General features: G+C 37.8%; 3 protein-coding genes and 1 pseudogene across 3 annotated transcripts in view; all 4 read left to right on the top strand.

Moving 5' to 3' along the window:
• Positions 1-1,037, top strand: part of LOC133642427 (metalloproteinase inhibitor 2-like) — a 2,935-nt gene extending 1,898 nt beyond the window's left edge. The window contains exons 2-5 of the mRNA XM_062036597.1: positions 301-371; positions 437-539; positions 632-747; positions 809-1,037. Coding sequence (XP_061892581.1) covers positions 301-371; positions 437-539; positions 632-747; positions 809-979 — 461 coding nt within the window. The 3' untranslated portion in view covers positions 980-1,037. The remainder of the gene's footprint in view (positions 1-300; positions 372-436; positions 540-631; positions 748-808) is intronic.
• A 6,186-nt stretch (positions 1,038-7,223) lies between these two features.
• On the top strand, positions 7,224-8,574 carry LOC133643002 (metalloproteinase inhibitor 2-like; annotated as a pseudogene).
• A 2,357-nt stretch (positions 8,575-10,931) lies between these two features.
• On the top strand, positions 10,932-12,471 carry LOC133642422 (metalloproteinase inhibitor 2-like). Its single transcript, XM_062036592.1, has 5 exons — positions 10,932-11,148; positions 11,536-11,615; positions 11,690-11,792; positions 11,976-12,088; positions 12,256-12,471. The coding sequence occupies exons 1-5, from the start codon at positions 11,019-11,021 to the stop codon at positions 12,430-12,432; spliced, it is 603 nt and encodes a 200-aa protein (XP_061892576.1). The 5' UTR covers positions 10,932-11,018; the 3' UTR covers positions 12,433-12,471.
• Positions 12,472-14,778: 2,307 nt separating this feature from the next.
• Positions 14,779-16,258, top strand: LOC133642421 (metalloproteinase inhibitor 2-like). Its single transcript, XM_062036591.1, has 5 exons — positions 14,779-14,992; positions 15,331-15,410; positions 15,478-15,580; positions 15,760-15,872; positions 15,942-16,258. Exons 1-5 carry the CDS (start codon positions 14,863-14,865, stop codon positions 16,116-16,118), a joined length of 603 nt encoding a protein of 200 aa, XP_061892575.1. The 5' UTR covers positions 14,779-14,862; the 3' UTR covers positions 16,119-16,258.
• Positions 16,259-20,626: the final 4,368 nt, after the last annotated feature.

Genomic DNA, 20,626 nt, shown 5'->3' with positions numbered 1-20,626 from the left:
CTGTGATTCTTTGGCCTTTTACAAATGATTAGCTGTACCAAAGCAGTCATGGTAGTCAGGCACAGCAAAGGCTGTGCAGTGTTCTTTAAATTAAATTCAAGACAAATGTGTATTAACACTTTAGATGTTATTTGTATACATAATGCCAAAATTGCTGTTATAAGAGAAATGACCCTGACATTTTTTGGCACAGATTCCAGTCAACTCTGCTTTGAGTCACCTGCATGAAGGCTGGCAGAGAATTTTAGATGTTTTAATTCTTGTTTACAAAAATACTAACAGGCTTCTTTGTCTTTCTAGTCATCAAGGCAAAGGTGGTTGCGATTACTGCTGGTGAATTTGGTATCTACTATGATATTGAACAGACCAAGGTTATTATCCAAAGCACTAATTCAGTTGGTATGTATGCACATTTTTTATTGGTTTGACTTTCCAGATCCTGAAGGGTCCTATAAGGTCCTATGATACCATCTCCACTGCAGCATCCTCTGCAGAATGTGGTCTAACTCTCACAAAAGATGTAGAATATTTCATCACAGGTAAAACACATTTTCCAATGTTATTAGTCCAGCTTGTGTAACTATTGCCTTGAGATGTTTCAAATTTCAGTTTTTTTGTTACCTCCCCATAGCAGACAAACTGAAGCCTGACGGGTCGCTGCACGTTTCATCCTGTAACTACGTTGTACCCTGGAAAAACAGCCACGATATCCTGGTAGAGCGTTATAGGATGGGCTGTGATTGCAAGGTAAGCAAACTTAATTGATGGTCAATTACATTTGAAATCACTCCCAATTCTTGTTCTCCAGATCACTCGCTGCATCGATGTCCCGTGCAGAGCCAGCCCAAATGAGTGCTTGTGGACAGACCTGCTGACGGGGAATTTGGGCAATGATGAGCAATGTGCTTGCATCAAGAAAAGTGATGGTTCTTGTGCCTGGTACCAGGAGGATGCCTCAAAAGAATTACATGAACATTAGTGACCCTAAAGTCCACCATGCAGGAAGTGTCAAACTTCCAAATAAATGTCTAAAGCAATTCTGTGTTGAGGTGGCATTTTCTTTAAATTACAATCTTGAAACCGGTTTCAAGCACTACAAAAATTTCAGGACATCTCAAGCCTGTAAGGTAAATTTTGTATTGCTGTATTTTGTCTACCATTGCTGTTTAACAGTACATTCCGGCAATTGGAAACTAAAATTAGGCTACCATTTTCAACAGTTTTACTGTTAAATGTTTTTACAGGAACTAAAATCCTCTTGAGAATGTTTGGTCAAACATCTCTTTTGTAAAAAATACGTTCCGTACAATACATCAAGAGTGCTTCACTTTTTCCACATGTTATAGACTTATTCCAAAATGGAATAATGTCAAAATTCGACAGACTTTTTTTTTTTTTTTTTTTTGCAGATTAACTAAAATCACATGTCTAGACTTTTTACAATATTCTGGTCACTGCTTGCTCAGATATTTACAAAAATAGCTTTAGAGATGAAAGAACTAATTCCTAACTTCAAACCTCAATTCTGCAAGTAGTCTCGTACTTAAACCCGAGAAATATCCAACACTTCAGTCTAGTTACTGGCCAAGCTCCTTGATTAATGTTAATCTTAAAATTCAAGTATTCAAAGATCAGAAAGTCGCTCCACATATACACCCTGATCAAACAGGTTTTATCATATGGAGACATGTTTGCCGTCTACTCAATTTTATGGACAATTATCTAAAAATCACCGTTTCATTAGATGCTGAAAAAGCGTAAGTGAATTTGAATTTTCTGCTAGCTACTCTACAGAAATTTAGATTTGGAGATTCATCTAAAGCAGTGGTCCCCAACCACCGGGCCGCGGCCCAGTACCGGTCCGTGGACCGATTCGTACCGGGCCGCGGCCGCACAAGAAATAAATTTTTTTAATTTTTTTTTAATTAAATCAACCTAAAAAACACACATACATTATATATCAATATAAATCAATACAGTCTGCAGGGATACAGTCCGTAAGCACACATGATTGTATTTCTTTACTACCCACCCACAGCCCCTCCCCCCCGGTCCGTGAGACAAATTTTCAAGCATTGACCGGTCCGCAAGTACAAAAAGGTTGGGGACCACTGATCTAAAGCATGGATCAATGTTCTATATCAGGGGTCACCAACGCGTCACCAGGTAGCCCGTAAGGACCAGGGGCCGTACTTATCAAGCTTCTTAGAATTACTCCTAAGAAGTCTGCTAAGAGTTGACTTAAGAGTAAATACATTTTTCGCTGAAAGCTGCACTTAAAAGTTATCAAGCGTTTTACTCACACTTTCAGCGAAGTGTAGGACTGAATCTTAAGTGTCACACTCAGAGCTGAATTATGACATTACTATGTGCCGTAAACGGAATTTTAGGTGACGTCATTTCTGTGTCCATAGAAATGACCAATCACGGAAGGGAATCTGTTGTCTAAGAATAAAGAAATATCTTGGAAATATTTAAGTGGACAATGGGAGTGTATATTTTGACAAACTACAAAATAATACAAAACAAACTAGTCCCCGCCGGCACTCACGCACCGCTCCCTCTCTTCTATCGCCCACACACTGACGTCACTCACCTCACGGCCACACACATACGCTACTGTCATAACATTTTCTTTCCAATTCATTAATTAGGCAACTAATTTGAAACTGGTGTGGGTGGCTCTATATATACTAGCCCACTGCAGACACATGCAGAAATCAACAAGGAATCGAAAAGTATTAAATCTGTGACAAAAATAATATCCTCTCTGTCTAAACGATACCGTTTGATCAGCTGCTCGTCATCAAAAAAAACAAAAACATTGTTCCGTTCCCTGAACGTTCGCGCACGTCTCTCTCGCCTCAGTGCCATCCCCTGCTGGCAACTCCTAACCACTTAAGACACCTCTGAAGGTCTCTTAAATATCGTGGAGAGTAGGAGTGATTCTTAGACTTAAGAACGTTGATAAAAAGCTTTTATTCTTAAGTTTGAGAGTAGGACTAAATTTCGCAAATTCTCAGGACTTAAGTGTAAAATGGCACTCTAAGAAGCTTGATAAGTACGGCCCCAGATGAGTAGCCCGCTGGCCTGTTCTAAAAATAGCTCAAATAGCAGCACTTACCAGTGAGCTCCCTCTATTTTTTGAATTTTATTTATTTACTAGCAAGCTGGTTTCGCTTTGCCCGACATTTTTAATTCTAAGAGAGACAAAACTCAAATAGAATTTGAAAATCCAAGAAAATATTTTAAAGACTTGGTCTTCACTTGTTTAAATAAATTCATTATTTTTTTACTTTGCTTCTTATAACTTTCAGAAAGACAATTTTAGAGAAAAAATACAACCTTAAAAATTATTTTAGGATTTTTAAACACATATACATTTTTAACTTTTAAATCCCTTCCTCTTCTTTCCTGACAATTTAAATCAATGTTCAAGTAACATTTTTTTTTTATTGTAAAGAATAATAAATACATTTTAATTTAATTCTTCATTTTAGCTTCTGTTTTTTTGACGAAGAATATTTGTGAAATATTTCTTCAAACTTATTACGATTAAAATAAAAAAATATATATTCTGGCAAATCTAGAAAATCTGTAGAATCTAATTTAAATCTTATTTCAAAGTCTTTTGAATTTCTTTTAAAAATTTTGTTCTGGAAAATCTAGAAAAAATAATGATTTGTCTTTGTTAGAAATATAGCTTGGTCCAATTTGTTATATATTCTAACAAAGTGTAGATTGGATTTTAACCCATTTAAAATATGTCATCAAAATTCTAAAATTAATCTTAATCAGGAAAAATTACTAATTATGTTCCATAAATTATTTTTTTAATTTTTTCAAAAAGATTTGAATTAGCTAGTTTTTCTCTTCTTTTTTTCGGTTGAATTTTGAATTTTAAAGAGTCGAAATTGAAGATAAACTATGTTTCAAAATTTAATTGTCATTTTTTTCGTGTTTTGTCCTCTTTTAAACCGTTCAATTAAGTGAAAATATCATTAATTATTAATAATAACATAGAGTTAAAGGTAAATTGAGAAAATTGGCTATTTCTGGCAATTTATTTAAGTGTGTATCAAACTGGTAGCCCTTCGCATTAATCAGTACCCAAGAAGTAGCTCTTGGTTTCAAAAAGGTTGGTGACCCCTGTTCTATATAACACTCCCACAGCCTCGGTTAAAACTGACGACCACATATCTTCAATGTTTCATCTTATGAGAGCCACTAGGCAGGGTTTTCCACTCTAGCAGTCACTGTTTGTATTTATTGAACCTCTTTCAGGCACAATTTGACAGCATGTAAGTATTAAAGGCATCCATACTGCAACTGTTTATAAAATAAGTCTTTATGCTGATGTATTACGTTTCCTACAAAATCCACATTCTTCTCTTCAAGACACAATCTCAATTGTTGATCATTTCAGTTGTATTTCAGATTACTCCAACTGGTCCAAATCTACTTTATTAATTTTGACTTTCAGAGAACCTCATCGATTCCACTGCACAAAGGGAATAATAAATACCTGGGTATCAATATTTCTTCAACCTTGTCAGACCTGAATCGCTTAAATTACTCCCTAATCTTAAAATCGATTGAGGATGATCTGACGCATTGGAAAATACTGCCCATCTCACTTATGGGAAAGGTGTCGACCGTAAAGATGATGGTCCCAGGGACCCCATCAAGTCATAAAAAAGTAAATTTTTGGGGTCCCACTTTTTTGTAACCGTTTTGAAAACAAATGATAAATGTATGCATTATCATGTTTTAACTCACATTCTATGTTGTGTTTTGGAAAAAGGTTGTCATAAACGTTACTTAATTCATTAAAAAATAAAATTAAAAAAAATACACATTTTTATGCATATGTAAATGTATCAGTTATAAACATTCATTCACTTTCTTTTTTCCTTCATGGATCCAAACTTTACCGCTGCTGGTATTTTTTTTCTATATTTTTATTGTAATATTTTCAGAATGTGTTTGTTCTATTTTTGGCCAAAGTAAGACAAAGAAAAGAATCTGAAGTTGTCTTTATTTTTTCGTTTTAATGCCATGATTTTAATAGTCCGGCCCGCGTGTGCACAGATTTTCCTCCATGCGGCCCCTGAGCTAAAATGAGTTTGACACCCCTGTTGTAGAGTATTAGAAACAGTAGAACATGTTTTTTAAGGAATGTACTAAGTATTGATTGACTGATTGAGACTTTTATTAGTAGGTTGCACAGTGAAGTACATATTCCGTACAACTGACCACTAAATGGTAACACCCAAATAAGTTTTTCAACTTGTTTAAGTCTGGGTCCACTTAAATTGATTCATGATACAGATATATACTATCAGATATATACTATCATCATAATACAGTCATCACAGAAGATAATCACATTGAATTATTTACATTATTTACAATCCGGGGTGTGGAGGGGGGGTTAGGTTTGGTTGTTATCATCAGTCATCAACAATTGAGAACAGAGAAATGGATATTGGAACAGTGTAGGTCTGACTTGGTAGGATATGTACAGCAAGTAGTGGACATAGAGAGAGAGAGAGAGAGAGAGAGAGAGAGAGAGAGAGAGAGAGAGAGAGAGAGAGAGAGAGAGAGATCAGAAGGCATAAGAAAAAGTATCTGCATTTGATTGTTTACATTGTTTACATTTGATTATTAGCAATCCGGGGAGGGTGTTAGTTAAGGGTTGTAGCTGCCTGGAGGTCTACTTTTATTGCGGTTTTAAAGGATGATAGAGATGCCCTTTCTTTTATACCTGTTGGGAGCGCATTCCACAATGATGTGGCATAGAAAGAGAATGAGTTAAGACCTTTGTTAGATCGGAATCTGGGTTTAACGTGGTTAGTGGCGCTCCCCCTGGTGTTGTGGTTAAGGCGGTCATTTATGTTAAGGAAGTAGTTTGACATGTACTTCGGTATCAGGGAAGTGTAGAAGATTTTATAGACTAGGCTCAGTGCAAGTTGTTTAACTCTGTCCTCCACCTTGAGCCAGCCCACTTTGGAGAAGTGTGTTGGAGTTAGGTGGGATCTGGGGTGGAGGTCTAGAAGTAATCTGACTAGCTTGTTCTGGGATGTTTGGAGTTTAGATTTGAGGGTTTTGGAGGTGCTAGGATACCAGGAGGTGCATGCGTAATCGAAAAAGGGTTGAACGAGAGTTCCCGCCAGAATACTCATGGTGCTTTTGTTGACCAGAGAGGAGATTCTATAGAGAAATCTCGTTCGTTGGTTGATCTTTTTGATTACCTTGGTTGCCATTTTATCACAGGAACGATTAGCCTCTAGAATGGAACCTAGGTAGGTGACTTCATCTTTCCTGGTGATAACAATGTCACCCACTTTTATAGTGAAGTCATTGACTTTCTTAAGGTTGATGTGGGACCCAAACAGGATGGATTCCGTTTTACCCAAGTGTATGGATGGCTTGTTGTCAGCAGTATAGCATAGAAAGACTGACAATGACAGTACTGGGACCTGTGGATGGCACGCTGAAGAGCCTGATAAATCTTGCGGACACTGAAAACGGAAGGAACATAACATGGGAGTTTTTAAGTAATACTGGACTCAAGGAGAGACTGTAATGTAATTATGAAATGTAACTGAAGATGGCAGTAATGCAACACATATGGATGCCAGCTGCCATAAAACTATAAAGAAGAGGAAGAAGAATGTTCTTGGACTACTGCCTCCCTACATTTGTATTTTAAGAACAATTATTTTTATATATATATATATACTTTATTTCGATCACATTTTTGAAACTACATTAATTGTCTCTGTGATTTAGTTAGATACTGTTAGAAAGAAATATGACTTTTTATTAAGTCACATTAGCCAACTCTCCCTGTCCCTCCCCTGCCCTCTGCCCTAAGTTGCAAAAGGAAAAAGCACAAAAAAATCGGGTTATAAATTTTGCCGAACATTGATCATAAAGGTGATTCATTTTTAATTTGGCTAGCAAAAACTTTATTTAAATTCAGTTTGCTTTTTAAAAATGACATTTATATTAGTGTGTGTGGTTCAGTTGGCCTACATACAGTACAGATAAGACAAAGAAAAAACAATCTTAATTCCTGGCAAAGTGGTTGATGCGCAACATGTTAATTTTATTAAAAACGTCACAGACAGGTGTGTGCAAAGGTGAAATCAATCATCCAATTGTGCGAGTGATGGAGAGTGTGGGAGGAGTCTGCAGAAATAAAAGGCTGCTCATCCACCCTCCTCAAGAAAGGACACCAGAATATTTGCCTGCTGAACTTCTTTGACCAAATCTTCTCTTTGTTAGCTACATTTTCTTCCATGATGAGTTGGATGAAGTGTTGTGTGTTCCCCCTGGTGCTGCTGTGCATGTGGCAGCTGCAAGAAGGAGCACACGCCTGCAGTTGCTTCCCTGTGCATCCACAGACTTCATTCTGCCAATCAGATGTCGGTAAGTGAAGTCCTGCAAGTTTTTGTAGTGTACCAATAGTCTTGTAACAGTAATTTCTAGTCTTATGTGTGTCAAGCCTGGAAAAAACATGTTTTTTAAAGTCTAAGCATACATTACAGCTTTTTTATGTTCCTAGTTAACAAGGTGGCTTGTGAATCTTGTTTCGCACAGCAGGTGTTGCTATTGAGAGTAATGAGGGTTTGCTTCTTTTGAGCCAAAATGGCTGCCAAAGCATTGGAAGTGCTGTACATTTCTTGCCATATATCTTACACTTCAGTGCAAAGTGTAGCACTTGCCACTTCTGAATGATATTCAATTTTGTCTTTCTAGTCATCAGGGCAAAGGTGGTTGCAAAAAAAGCTGGAGGTGGTCAATTTAATGTCAAGTATGACATCAAACCCATCACGGTGATTATAAAGCATTCATACAATTCAATGTTTATGCATGCATTATTTTATTTTGGTTATTTGGTTTTCCAGACTATCAAGGGCCCCAAGAAGCTGTTTTATACCCTCTACACTGCATCCAACCCTGCAGCATGTGGTGTGACTCTGACCCTAGGTGTAGAATATTTTATCAAAGGTAAACATCCTTTTTCTGCTGGTTGTAATTTGAAAATAAAGTCATAGACACTTAATTTACAGTAAAATGTAACACAGCCTGCTTTCACAAAGTTGTCTACAAAGTGGTTGACTTGTACATGGGATGAGTTTATCTAGCCGGGGTGTCTGACTAATGTTTTTTTGTCACTTTTCCTATTTCAGGCTAAATGAGGTCTGACGGGTCTCTGCACGTGTCATCCTGTAACTACCCTGTACCCTGGAAAAGAAGCCACAAGATCCTGGTAGAACGTTATCTGATGGGCTGTGATTGCAAAGTAAGCAAATTTAATAGTCAAATATGTCAAATTTGAATGACTGAAATCCTGATCTGCTTTATCCTCCAGATCACTCGATGTGACTCTGTCCCGTGTGGGATCAGCGGCCTGACTGAGTGCTTGTGGACGGACCAGCTGACGGTGAATTCGGAGCAGGACAAACAATGTGCTTGCATCAAGAAAAGTGATGGTTCTTGTGCTTGGTACAAGGAGGCTGCCTCACCCAAAAAGTAATGGACATTAAAGACCCTAAACTGTAAATTGCAACTGCAAATAAATCGTTCTTTAAATTACAATCATGAGTTTAGAATTTTCTGACTTCCAAGCACTTGAGTACAAAAGTCTGTTTCAAAAAGAATAAAACAAAACTGATATGCTTCACTTTTTTATTGCTGACTTTGGTTTACCACATGTCTTCTAACATTGAGTTGAAACATTTTTGGCTCTGTACTTTACAGCTCTTGCAATGGAAACTGAAAAATGAGGCTAATCATTTTTGAAACTTGACCAATAATTTAAGGCATCAAAACTATACTGGCATGCTAATGGTTCAAATGGTAGTTTTAGAGAGCCCTTAAAATGCTAACCTCTGCACTTGCATCATAGTTCCTGACCTACAAACGTTGCGAGGTAAAAATTCCCCAAAATATAAAATCTTAAGCCGGTTTTGTGAGACACTTTTCCCCTGCCCATGACGTTTCACTTTGGCAGACAAATGTGGTTCTGAGCGCATCACTATATCTTTTTACTGATGTTTGATCCAACACAATTGTAGTACACTATCGGATCGAGGCTGCAGTTGAGCACAAGACAAATATGCTGGGTTTGCTGCTAGAAAACTTTTTGCAGCACATTTAGAATGCCCACTTTCAGCTCCAGAATGTAGGTGGGCCCCCATCATGTTGACAACTACTGGAAGCAATTTCATATTTTGTAGTGAAGTGCTAACATCTACATCCCAAATCATGTTATCGTGCAGAATTTGAAATAAAACTAAAAAAAAAAAAAATATGAGGGGAGAAAGATTGAGTCAGAATGTGTAAAAAAAATATTCTGTACAGGTCCAAATTTTTGACACGTTTGCTGTAAACTTTGTGGTGCCTTCTTGGAGCAGACACACCTGTGTTGTACCTGATGGAGCTTAATAGGCAAACATTTATGCATGTTGCACAATTTGTACACAAGGCAATTCCAAGTGCTTTACAGAAAGTTGCAAATTGGAAAAAATCAGTTTCAATTCAAATCAAAGCATGTTGATAAAATAATTTCAGTTGTCCTATGCAATAGTATTTATATTGTAAACACGGTGTAGGTCTGCTTCACACTTACAGCAGTGAACACAAGCTGTAGACACGCTTGCTCTCATAAAGCAGAGGGGAAAAAAGGTAAGCCGCTAGTATTCACTTTTGTGTCCTCTTCTACTGATGTTTTATTGTGCTTGAGAAAATGTTAAAAGGAAATAAATACTTCAAGAGTGTCACATTTCCAGCAACTTTACAAGGGTGGGAAAACACAGGGTCATGCAAGGTTTAGAAAAAAAGGTTTTAGAAAATGTATATTATGGGAAATTGCCATAATTTTCAGGGGCAAAAAATACATAAATGTAGGTCACCTAGACGCTATGGGTCCTTTAAATAAATTGTGTGTGTAAAGATTCAAGCATGTTCCCGGAGTAAACAAAGAGCCAAACAATTTATATTTGTTTAGGTCAAATATAGTCTTGTGTAAATGGGCACTAAAAATATTTCAAGTCAGATTGTCGACAAAAGACTAATTAGTATGAGTTAGGTCAGGAAAGAGGATGGAAAAAATGTGACATAACAGAATGTTCTTCCACAGACAGGTTGGGGAGGGTTTTCATCTGTTGTGACAGTGTTTTAATGACTTAGCTGGCAGGAACCTCTCAGTATGATCACATGATCACATTCTAGGCACCCTATAGAAGTTACAAACTGCCCCTTTTATTTATTTATTTTTTTTTTAAACCACACATGACAACCTTTATGTCATTCTTGTAATATTTTATGTACATTTATAGTCAATTCTTCCAAGCAACAATAACTGCACAACCACATGACCAGGAAAAGAATCTGATACAGTTTTCCTGTTAACTAGAAAAAACTTTATTTTATTCATTTAAAAAAAAAAACATTTATTGTCTTTGTGAATTATTGTTAACAAGAAATTAGACTTTTTTTTTTAACTCACATTAGCCATCTCTCCCTGTCCCTTCTCTGCTGTATTAGGCAGTGAAACCCTTCTGCCCTCATTTGCTTAAGGAAAAAGCACCAAAAAAAGTTGTTGTAAATTTTAACTAACACCTTCCATAAAGGCAATTTGTTTTTCATTTAGCTAGCAAAGTCTTTGTTTAAAATCAGTTTGCTTTTTAAAATGACATTTATATTAGTGTATGTGCTGTATAAGGCCTATATACAGTATAGAAATAAAAAGTGCTGTAGTTTTCTTAATTCCTGGCAAATTGGTTGCTGGGTGCACAAACATGTTAATTTAATAAAAAAATGTCACAGACAGGTGTGTGCAAAGGTGAAATCAATCATCCAATTGTGCAAGTGATGGAGAGTGTGGGAGGAGTCTGCAGCAATAAAAGGCTGCTTTTCCACCCTCCTCAAGAAAGGACACCAAAATATTGGCCCGCTGAACTTCTTTTCCCCAAATCTTCTCTTTGTTAGCTACATTTTCTTCCATGATGAGTTTGATGAAGTGTTGTGTGTTCCCTCTGGTGCTGCTGTGCATGTGGCAGCTGCAAGAAGGAGCACACGCCTGCAGTTGTCTTCTGACGCATCCACAGACTTCATTCTGCCAATCAGATGTCGGTAAGTGAAATCCTGCAAGTCTGGTGTACCAATAGTCTTGTAACAGTAATTTCTAGTCTTATTTAAGTCAAGTCTGGAAAAAAGTTTTTTAAAGTCTAAGCAAACATTAAAGCTTTTTTATGTTCATAGCTAACAAGGTGGCTTGTGAATCTTGTTTCGCACAGCAGGTGTTGCTATTGAGAGTAATGAGGGTTTGTTTCTTTTGAGCCAAAATGGCTGCCAAAGCATTGGAAGTGAAACCCAGGCTGTACATGTCTTGCCATATATTTTACACTTGAGCGCAAAGTGTAGCACTTGCCACTTCTGGTTGATATTCTAATTGGTGTAAAACAAAATTGCAACTTAATTCTAGTCTCAGAGATTAACTGTCTTATTTTGTCTTTCTAGTCATCAGGGCAAAGGTGGTCGCAAAGAAATCTGGCGTTGGTAAATTTAACAATGTCAAGTATGACATCAAACTCATCACGGTGATTATAAAGCATTTATACCGTTCCATTATGTTTATGCATGCATTATTTTATTTTGTTGTTTGGTTTTCCAGACTATCAAGGGCCCCAAGAAGCTGTTTTATACCCTCTACACTGCATCCAACTCTGCAGCATGTGGTGTGACTCTGACCCTAGGTGTAGAATATTTTATCAAAGGTAAACATCCTTTTTCTGCTGGTTGTAATTTGAAAATAAAGTCATACACACTTCATTTATAGTAAAATGTAACATGACCTGCTTTCACAAAGTTGTCTACAAAGTGGGCAACTTGTACATGGGATGAGTTTATCTAGCCAGGGTGTCTGACTTAATGTTTTTTTGTCACTTTTCCCATTTCAGGCCAAATGAGGTCTGACGGGTCTCTGCATGTGTCATCCTGTAACTACCCTGTACCCTGGAAAAGCAGCCACACGATCCTGGTAGAACGTTATCTGATGGGCTGTGATTGCAAAGTAAGCAAATTGAATAGTCGAATATGTCAAATTTGAATTAGCTATTTAGCTATAATCTGGTACAGAACATATCTGTCTTTGAGCTTAATGTTTCTGTACATTGTCCCTTCAAATAAAGACTAAACTAAAACTGAATGACTGAAATCCTGATCTGCTTTATCCTCCAGATCACTCGATGTGACTCTGTCCCGTGTGGGATCAGCGGCCCAGCTGAGTGCTTGTGGACGGACCAGCTGACGGAGAATTCGGTCAAAGTGGAGCAGGACAAACAATGTGCTTGCATCAAGAGAAGTGATGGTTCTTGTGCTTGGTACCAGGAGGCCGCCTCACCCAAAAAGTATTAATGGACATTAAAGATGCTAAAAACTGTAAATTACAAATCATGTTGGTTTCAGTTGCATTCTTTAAATTACAATCATGAGTTGAGCACTTTCTGACTCCCAAGCACTTTGTTACAAAATTATTTTTCAACAAGAATAAAAAAGAAAACTGAAATGAGCTTCCTTTTTTTATTGCTGACAGGGCGGTATAGCACGGTTGGTAGAGTGGCAGTGCCAGCAACTTCAGGGTTGCGGGTCCAATCCCCGCTTCCGCAATCCTAGTCACTGCCGTTGTGTCCTTGGGCAAGACACTTTACCCACACTGGTTGTTGGGTTTCACAATGTAAAGCGCTTTGAGTCACTTGAGAAAAGCGCTATACAAATATAATCCACACAATTTACTCCCTTTCGTTTACCACGTCTTCCAAAATTGAGTTGAAACATATTTTACTCTGTACTTTACAGCACACTCTCAAATGATCGAGGCTGCAGTTGAGCACAAGCGAGACAAAATGCACGGTACTGGCCGCTAGAGAACTTTTTACAGCACATTTTAGAATGATCCCTTTTAGCTCCAAAATTCAGACGGGCCCCCATCAGTGTGTCACCTACTGGAAGCTATTTCATATTTTGTAGTGACGTGCTAGCATCTTCATCCTAAATCATGTTATCGTGCAGAATTTGAATAAAAAAATGTTAAAATACACCTCGAGGGGAGAAAGACTGAGTCAGAACTTGCAAAAAAATATTCTGTTAATTTCCTGTACATTGACAATTGCTGCAAACTTCGCGGTTCCTTCTTGGAGCAGACACACCAGTGTTGTACCTGATGGAGCTAAATAGGCAAAAGTGTATGCATGTTGCACAATTTGTACACCAGGCAATTCCAAGTGCTTTACAGAAAGTTGCAAAATGAGAAAAATATATCATAGTTCAAATTAAAATCAGAGTGTGTGGATAAAATACTTTCAGTTGTCCTATGCAATAAGTTTTTATATTGTAAACACGGTGTAGGTCTGCTTCACACTCACAGTAGTGAACACAAGCTGTAGACACGCCTGCTCTCATAAAGCAGAGAGAAAAGAAAGGTAAGCCGCTAGTATTCACTTTTGTGTCCTCTTCTACTGATGTTTTGTTGCTACAACTGTGCTTGAGAAATTGTTGAAAGGAAATAAATACTTCAAGAGGATGTCACATTTCCAGCAACTTTAAAAGAGTGGGAAAACACAGGATCATGCAAGGTTTAGAAAAAAAGGTTTTAGAAAATGTTTATTATGGGAAATAATTGCCATAATTTTCAGGAGCAAAAAAAATACATAAATTTAGGTCACCTGGAAGCTATGGATCCATTAAATAAAATTGTGTGTGTAAAGATTCAAGCATGTTCCTGGAGTAAACAAATAGCCAAACCCTTTATATTTGTTTAGGTCAAACATAGTCTTGTGTAAATGGCCACTAAAAATATTTCAAGTCAGATTGTCGACAAAACTTTTGTAATTAGTGTTTTGTCAAAAGACTAATTAGTATGAGTTAGGTCAGGACAGAGGATGTAAAAAATGTGAGCATAACAAAATGTTCTTCCACAGACAGGTTGGGGAGGGTTTTCATCTGTTGTGACAGTGTTTTAATGACTTAGCTGGCAGGAACCTCTCAGTATGATCACATGATCACATTCTAGGCACCCATGTAGAAGTTACAAACTGCCCTTTTGTTTGTATTATTTTTTTCTAAAAACCACACATGACAACCTTTATGTCATTCTTGTAATAGTTTGTGTACATTTATAGTCAAATTTTCCAAGTATCAATAACTACACAACCACATGACCAGGAAAATAATCTGATACGGTTTTCCTGTTAACTAGTAAAAACTTTATTATATTCTTTTTTTTTTTTTAAATACATTTGTCTTTGGGATTTAGTGAATTACTGTTAACAAGAAATGTGACTTTTTTTTAAAATTCACATTAGCCATCTCTCCCTGTCCTTTCTCTGCTGTATTAGGCAGTGAAACCCTTCTGCCCTCATTTGCTTAAGGAAAAAGCACCAAAAAAAAGTGGTTATAAATTTTAACTAACACCTACCATAAAGGCAATTTGTTTTTCATTTAGCTAGCAAAGTCTTTGTTTAAAATCAGTTTGCTTCCTAAAATGACATTTATATTAGTGTATGTGGTTTATAAGGCCTATAAATAGAAATAAAAAGTGCTGTATTTTTCTTAATTCCTGGCAAAGTGGTTGCTGGGTGCACAAACATGTTAGTTTAATAAAAAAATGTCACAGACAGGTGTGTGCAAAGGTGAAATCAATCATCCAATTGTGCAAGTGATGGAGAGTATGTGAGGAGTCTGCAGCAATAAAAGGCTGCTCATCCACCCTCAAGAAAGGACACCAGAATATTTGCCTGCTGAACTTATTTTCCCCAAATCTTCTCTTTGTTAGCTACATTTTCTTCCATGATGAGTTGGATGAAGTGTTGTGTGTTCCCCCTGGTGCTGCTGTGCATGTGGCAGCTGCAAGAAGGAGCACACGCCTGCAGTTGTCTTCTGACGCATCCGCAGACTTCATTCTGCCAATCAGATGTCGGTTAGTGAAATCCTGCAAGTTTTTGTAGTGTACCAATAGTCTTGTAACAGCAATTTCTAGTCTTATGTGTGTCAAGTCTGGTAAAACATGTTTTTAAAAGTCTAAGCATACATTACAGCTTTTTTATGTTCATAGCTAACAAGGTGGCTTGTGAATCTTGTTTCGCACAGCAGGTGTTGCTATTGAGAGTAATGAGGGTTTGCTTCTTTTGAGCCAAAATGGCTGCCAACGCATTGGAAGTGAAACACTGGCTGTACATGTCTTGCCATATATTTTACACTTGAGTGCAAAGTGTAGAACTTGCCACTTCTGAATGATATTCTATTTTGTCTTTCTAGTCATCAGGGCAAAGGTGGTTGCAAAAAAAGCTGGAGGTGGTAACTTTAACAACGTCAAGTATGACATCAAACACATTGCGGTGATTATAAAGCATTCATTCAATGTTTATGCATGCCTTATTTTATTTTTGTTATTTGGTTTTCCAGACTATCAAGGGCCCCAAGAAGCTGTTTTATACCCTCTACACTGCATCCAACTCTGCAGCATGTGGTGTGACTCTGACCCTAGGTGTAGAATATTTTATCAAAGGTAAACATCCTTTTTCTGCTGGTTGTAATTTGAAAATAAAGTCATACACTTAATTTATAGTAAAATGTAACAGCCTGCTTTCACAAAGTTGTCTGCAAAGTGGGCAACTTGTACATGGGATGAGTTATCTAGCCAGGGTGTCTGACTTTAATGTTTTTTTGTCACTTTTCCCATTTCAGGCCAAATGAGGTCTGACGGGTCTCTGCACGTATCATCCTGTAACTACCCTGTACCCTGGAAAAGCAGCCACACGATCCTGGTAGAACGTTATCTGATGGGCTGTGATTGCAAAGTAAGCCAATTTAATAGTCAAATACGTCAAATTTGAATGAATGAAATCCTGATCTGCTTTATCCTCCAGATCACTCGATGTGACTCTGTCCCGTGTGGGATCAGCGGCCCGACTGAGTGCTTGTGGACGGACCAGCTGACTGCTAATTCGGTCAAAGTGGAGCAGGACAAACAATGTGCTTGCGTCAAGAAAAGTGATGGTTCTTGTGCTTGGTACCAGGAGGCCGCCTCACCCAAAAATTATTAATGGACATTAAAGACCCGTAAATTACAAATTGATTTATTTGCAGATGCATTCTTTAAATTACAATCATGATTTTGGCGCTTTCTGACTCCCAAGCACTTTGGTACAAAATTGTTTCAATAAGAATAAAAACAAAACTGAAATGAGCTTTGTTTTTATTGCTGACTTTGGTTTACCACGTCTTCTAAAACATTGAGTTGAAGCATTTTTGACGCTGTACTTGCATCACTTTCAATGGAAATGGAAAAATTAGGCTTATTTATGAAACTTGACCAATAATTTAAGGCAGGGGTAGGGAACCTATGGCTCTAGAGCCAGATGTAGCTCTTATTGACTGCATCTGGCTCTCAGATACATCTTAGCTGACATTGCTTAACACGATAAGTAATGAATAATTCAGCTGGTAATCAGTGTTAAAAATAACGTTCAAAATATAAAACATTCTCATGCATTTTAATCCAGCCAACAGTTTTCTGTTCAAGAAGTCTCATTAATAGTAAGAATTTTATTATTGGTTAGCCTCAGAATAACTTATTAAAAAGAAGACTTATTATACTCCAAAAATGTTGGTCTTATTTAAAAATGCACACATCTAGTTGTATTCAGTGTTAAAAAATATATGGCTCTCACGGAATTACATTTTGAAATATTTGGCTTTCATGGCTCTCTCAGCCAAAAAGGTTCCTGACCCCTGATTTAAGGCATCAAAACTATACTGGCGTGCTAATGGTCCAAAGGGTAATTGTAAAATGCTAACTGCACTTGCCTCATTGTTCTTGACCTGAAAATGTCGAGGTAAATTCCCCAAAATAGAAAATTAAAGCTGGTTTTGTGGTGAGGGTCATGAGGTTTGACCTTGGCAGACAAGTTTGGTTCCCTACTGAGCTCGTCACTACATCTCTTCCTCAGTGTGTGGTTCAACACAAATGTAGTACACCATTGAATTGATGCCACAGGAGGAAGGGATTGAAGCTGCAGTTGAGCACAAGAAAGACAAATATGCTAAATTGGCCGCTAGAAAGTTACTTTTTACAGCACATTTTAGAACGCAGACTTTTAGCTCCAAAATGTGGGTGGGCCCCCATCAGAGTCCCGACATCTACTGGAAGCAGTTTCATGTGTAGTGTTCTAGGATCTACATCCCAAATCTTATCGTGCAGAATTTGGTAAAATACCCTGGAGGGAAGAGTGAGTCAGAACCTGTGAAAAAAATAATGTAAATTTCCTGTTCAGGGTTTTTGACATTTGCTGCAAATTTTGCAGCCCATTCTTGGAGCAGATGGAGCTCAATAGGTAAGGCAAGTTTATGTATGGAGCACACTTTGTACACAAGGCAATTCAAAGTGCAAAATTAAAATCATAAAATATAAAAACATAATTAAAAAACATTAAGTGTTGACATAATACAGTGGCAGGCTGTGCATTTCCCACCTAAGCCTTCAGTGATGTCCAGCTTCAATGATTACCTCTCAAAATACCATAATTGATGTCACCACATGACCATTGCTGGAGAATACTATACAGAAACACATTTACCGGTCATTGAATAACAACAGTGTACAAAACGGGTTATTTCTGGCGCATTTAAAAATCAGCAATTAAAACATATATATTGCATTAAACATAAACATGAAAAAATTAAGAAATTAAATATTTGAACTTACAAATGGTAGCACCCATTCGAGCTTCCGGGGTCGGCCGAAATCGTCTCACAAGATGTAGTTTCTCTTTAAATATCCTTCTTGAAAATGGCCTTGCAAATATGTTGTCTTGTCTAATCATAAAAGATGCAGACAAGGCGTGTTGGCTGAGTTCTTAAAGTTTACTCCACAGCGTGCTCATCAAAAATATCCAGCTGCCGGCATGTCTACATTCAACAATCTAAATGGGGAAACTGCGCATGATCTTCACTACTGTGTCATGCTCGGTAATGGAGTTCTTATGTTACCTAGCTCATAATTAATATCACATTATATATCTGCCTTAGGCCATCGAGAAGGCCTTACTGACAACAACTCATGATCTGATTGGCTATCAATTCTGATTGGCTGTCTGTCAAATGTTCATGTCCGTTCAATGACACGGACGGACGCCAGCAGTGTTTATTTTTAAGGCCTCAGGCAGTTTTCATACAGCATGGCAACATAAGATAGCTTAATTCTGATTGGATAAAAACTCTATAATCTAAAAACCACAGCACTGGAAGGAGCATAACATGACATGAAGAGAATATGAATATGTTTAGATATTAAAGAAAAGTAAATGAAAGAATACTTTTATCTTTAACTATGATCATGATTTCTGGTTATGTTAGGCCAGCAGAGAAGGCCTTGCTGGCCCTGACGGCACACCACTGCTATAATAGTATTTACAGTATATTGTGAACACGGAGGTGTAGGTCCGCTTCATGCTCGCAGCAGTGAACACAAGCTCTCGACACCCGTGCTCTCAAAAAATCTTATTTTATTGCTGGCACTGTGCTAGAGAAAATGCAAGAAAATAGAGAACAAGAGAAATTCATTATGGCAGCAGCTTTAAAAGAGTGGGAAGACAGAGGAGAGGGACATGCAAGGGGTTTTTTTGGTTGAAAAAAAAAGGATTAGAACATTTTTATTATAGGAAATAACTGACAGATTAATTTCCAGGAGCAAAAAATGCATAAAGAGAAATATTGGCCATCTGGACACTTTGGATCCTTTAAACCATTGTTTCCCAAAGTGGGGTACGCAAGGTGACTGTAGGGGGTACGTCAAGGCCAACGCCGACCGGTCGCAGAGCGACAATACAAAAAATTTGAACTCCGTCACGTTCTCGCTCCGATCCGGTCACGCCCTTCTTTCAAATTCCCGTTTATCTGTCTATATTTTAATAAAACTTTGTTTGATCTAAACTTCCATCTGAGTCCTGAAATCCCTAATAATTTTAAAAGTTTAAGTATTGTACTGTATCAGTGACGTGCGGTCACTAGAGGCAGGGGAGGCGGGGCCTCACCTGCCATCATGGAAAGAAAAACAATTTAAAAAGAAAAAAAATTAATTAAATTGTTATGTGTTCAGTGATTATACTATAAAGTTATGTTCAATTTAACTTCACCAGTTTTAGATTATTTTTATTCAAAATCGCTGAATTTTCACATTTGCCGTTCAAATACTGAGACGAGACGGTGCGGTGATCAGCAGCCAGTTGAGGCACTTGTGCCTCACCATGGATTGCGGACTCGGCTAACTGCTGGCCTGCTGTGCAGTGAGACCGTATTGCTTTATGAACTATATTATACATTTCCATAGTTTAGTTAGCTGAGGTATATAATGTACAGTGTATTTTGTCAACAACTGTATGTGTGTAACATATTTCTTGTGCTGAGCGATCATAAAACTGCTGCGAAGACGCACTGTGGGAGGCTCGCAGTAACCCCGCCTCCTTGTGCCGGCTAATGCACCCCGCCGCAGAACCCCCGACGGGAGCGCCGCACCAACCAAAGCCCACACCCAAACCCTCCACGTGCAAGACCGAATCCACCCAAAAAAAGTAATTTAACAAGAAGCCAAAAAGTGCAAAAACAACAATGCTTGCGCGGCGCGTGAACAGGGACACAATATTAGGTACACCTGCAGACTGCAGCACGGATTTCATATTTCATTCATTCACAATTCCTCCAACACGAACACCACTGTTCCCGCACTTATAAGTAAAGGTAAGACCATAATAACATTTTTTTTTTATTAAATGTGCTTTTTTGTGTGCTACAGTTTGAATGTGTCAAGTTAAAGTTAAGTTAAAGTACCAATGATTGTCACACACACACACTAGGTGTGGTGAAATTTGTCCTCTGCATTTGACCCATCCCCTTGTTCACCCCCTGGGAGGTGAGGGGAGCAGTGGGCAGCAGCGGCACCGCGCCCGGGAATAATTTTTGGTGATTTAACCCCCAATTCCAACCCTTGATGCTGAGTGCCAAGCAGGGAAGAATGCTGGTATGAGCTTTTAAACACAACCCGTTAACTGCTGCCAATCAAATGGTGAATATGATACTCTTTAGGGTTCATATGTTTGTAAATCTGACTGTGATGAAGTCCGTGCCTCACCAGTCATTAACCTCACCGCACGTCACTGTACTGTATATAGAGGGGGGGGGGGTTAAACAGAGGGGGAAAAAAACGTGGAGGAGGTACGTAGCTGGAGATTAAATGTTTGAAGGGGTACGGGATGGTAAAAAGTTTGGGAACCACTGCTTTAAACAAATTGCAGGGGGAGAGATCCAAGCCTTTTTGTGGTGTAAACAAATGGCCAAACACAATTCATATTTGTTTTAGTCAAATATAGTCTTTTTTCTCAAAGACCTTGGTTTATACATTTTGCCTAACATCAATTGTAAAAGTGCTACGTTTTTATCATTTAAAACAAAGCTAAATGACATTTAGCTTTGTTTTAAATTCCGCTTCCTTTTTTAAATTACATTCATATTAGTGTGTGTGGTTTAATAGGCCTTTAGATACTGGCAGAAACACAAA

This window comes from Entelurus aequoreus, linkage group LG25 (assembly GCF_033978785.1).
Source record: "Entelurus aequoreus isolate RoL-2023_Sb linkage group LG25, RoL_Eaeq_v1.1, whole genome shotgun sequence".
NCBI lineage: Eukaryota > Metazoa > Chordata > Actinopteri > Syngnathiformes > Syngnathidae > Entelurus > Entelurus aequoreus.
This window is presented reverse-complemented; position numbering and strand designations above follow the sequence as displayed.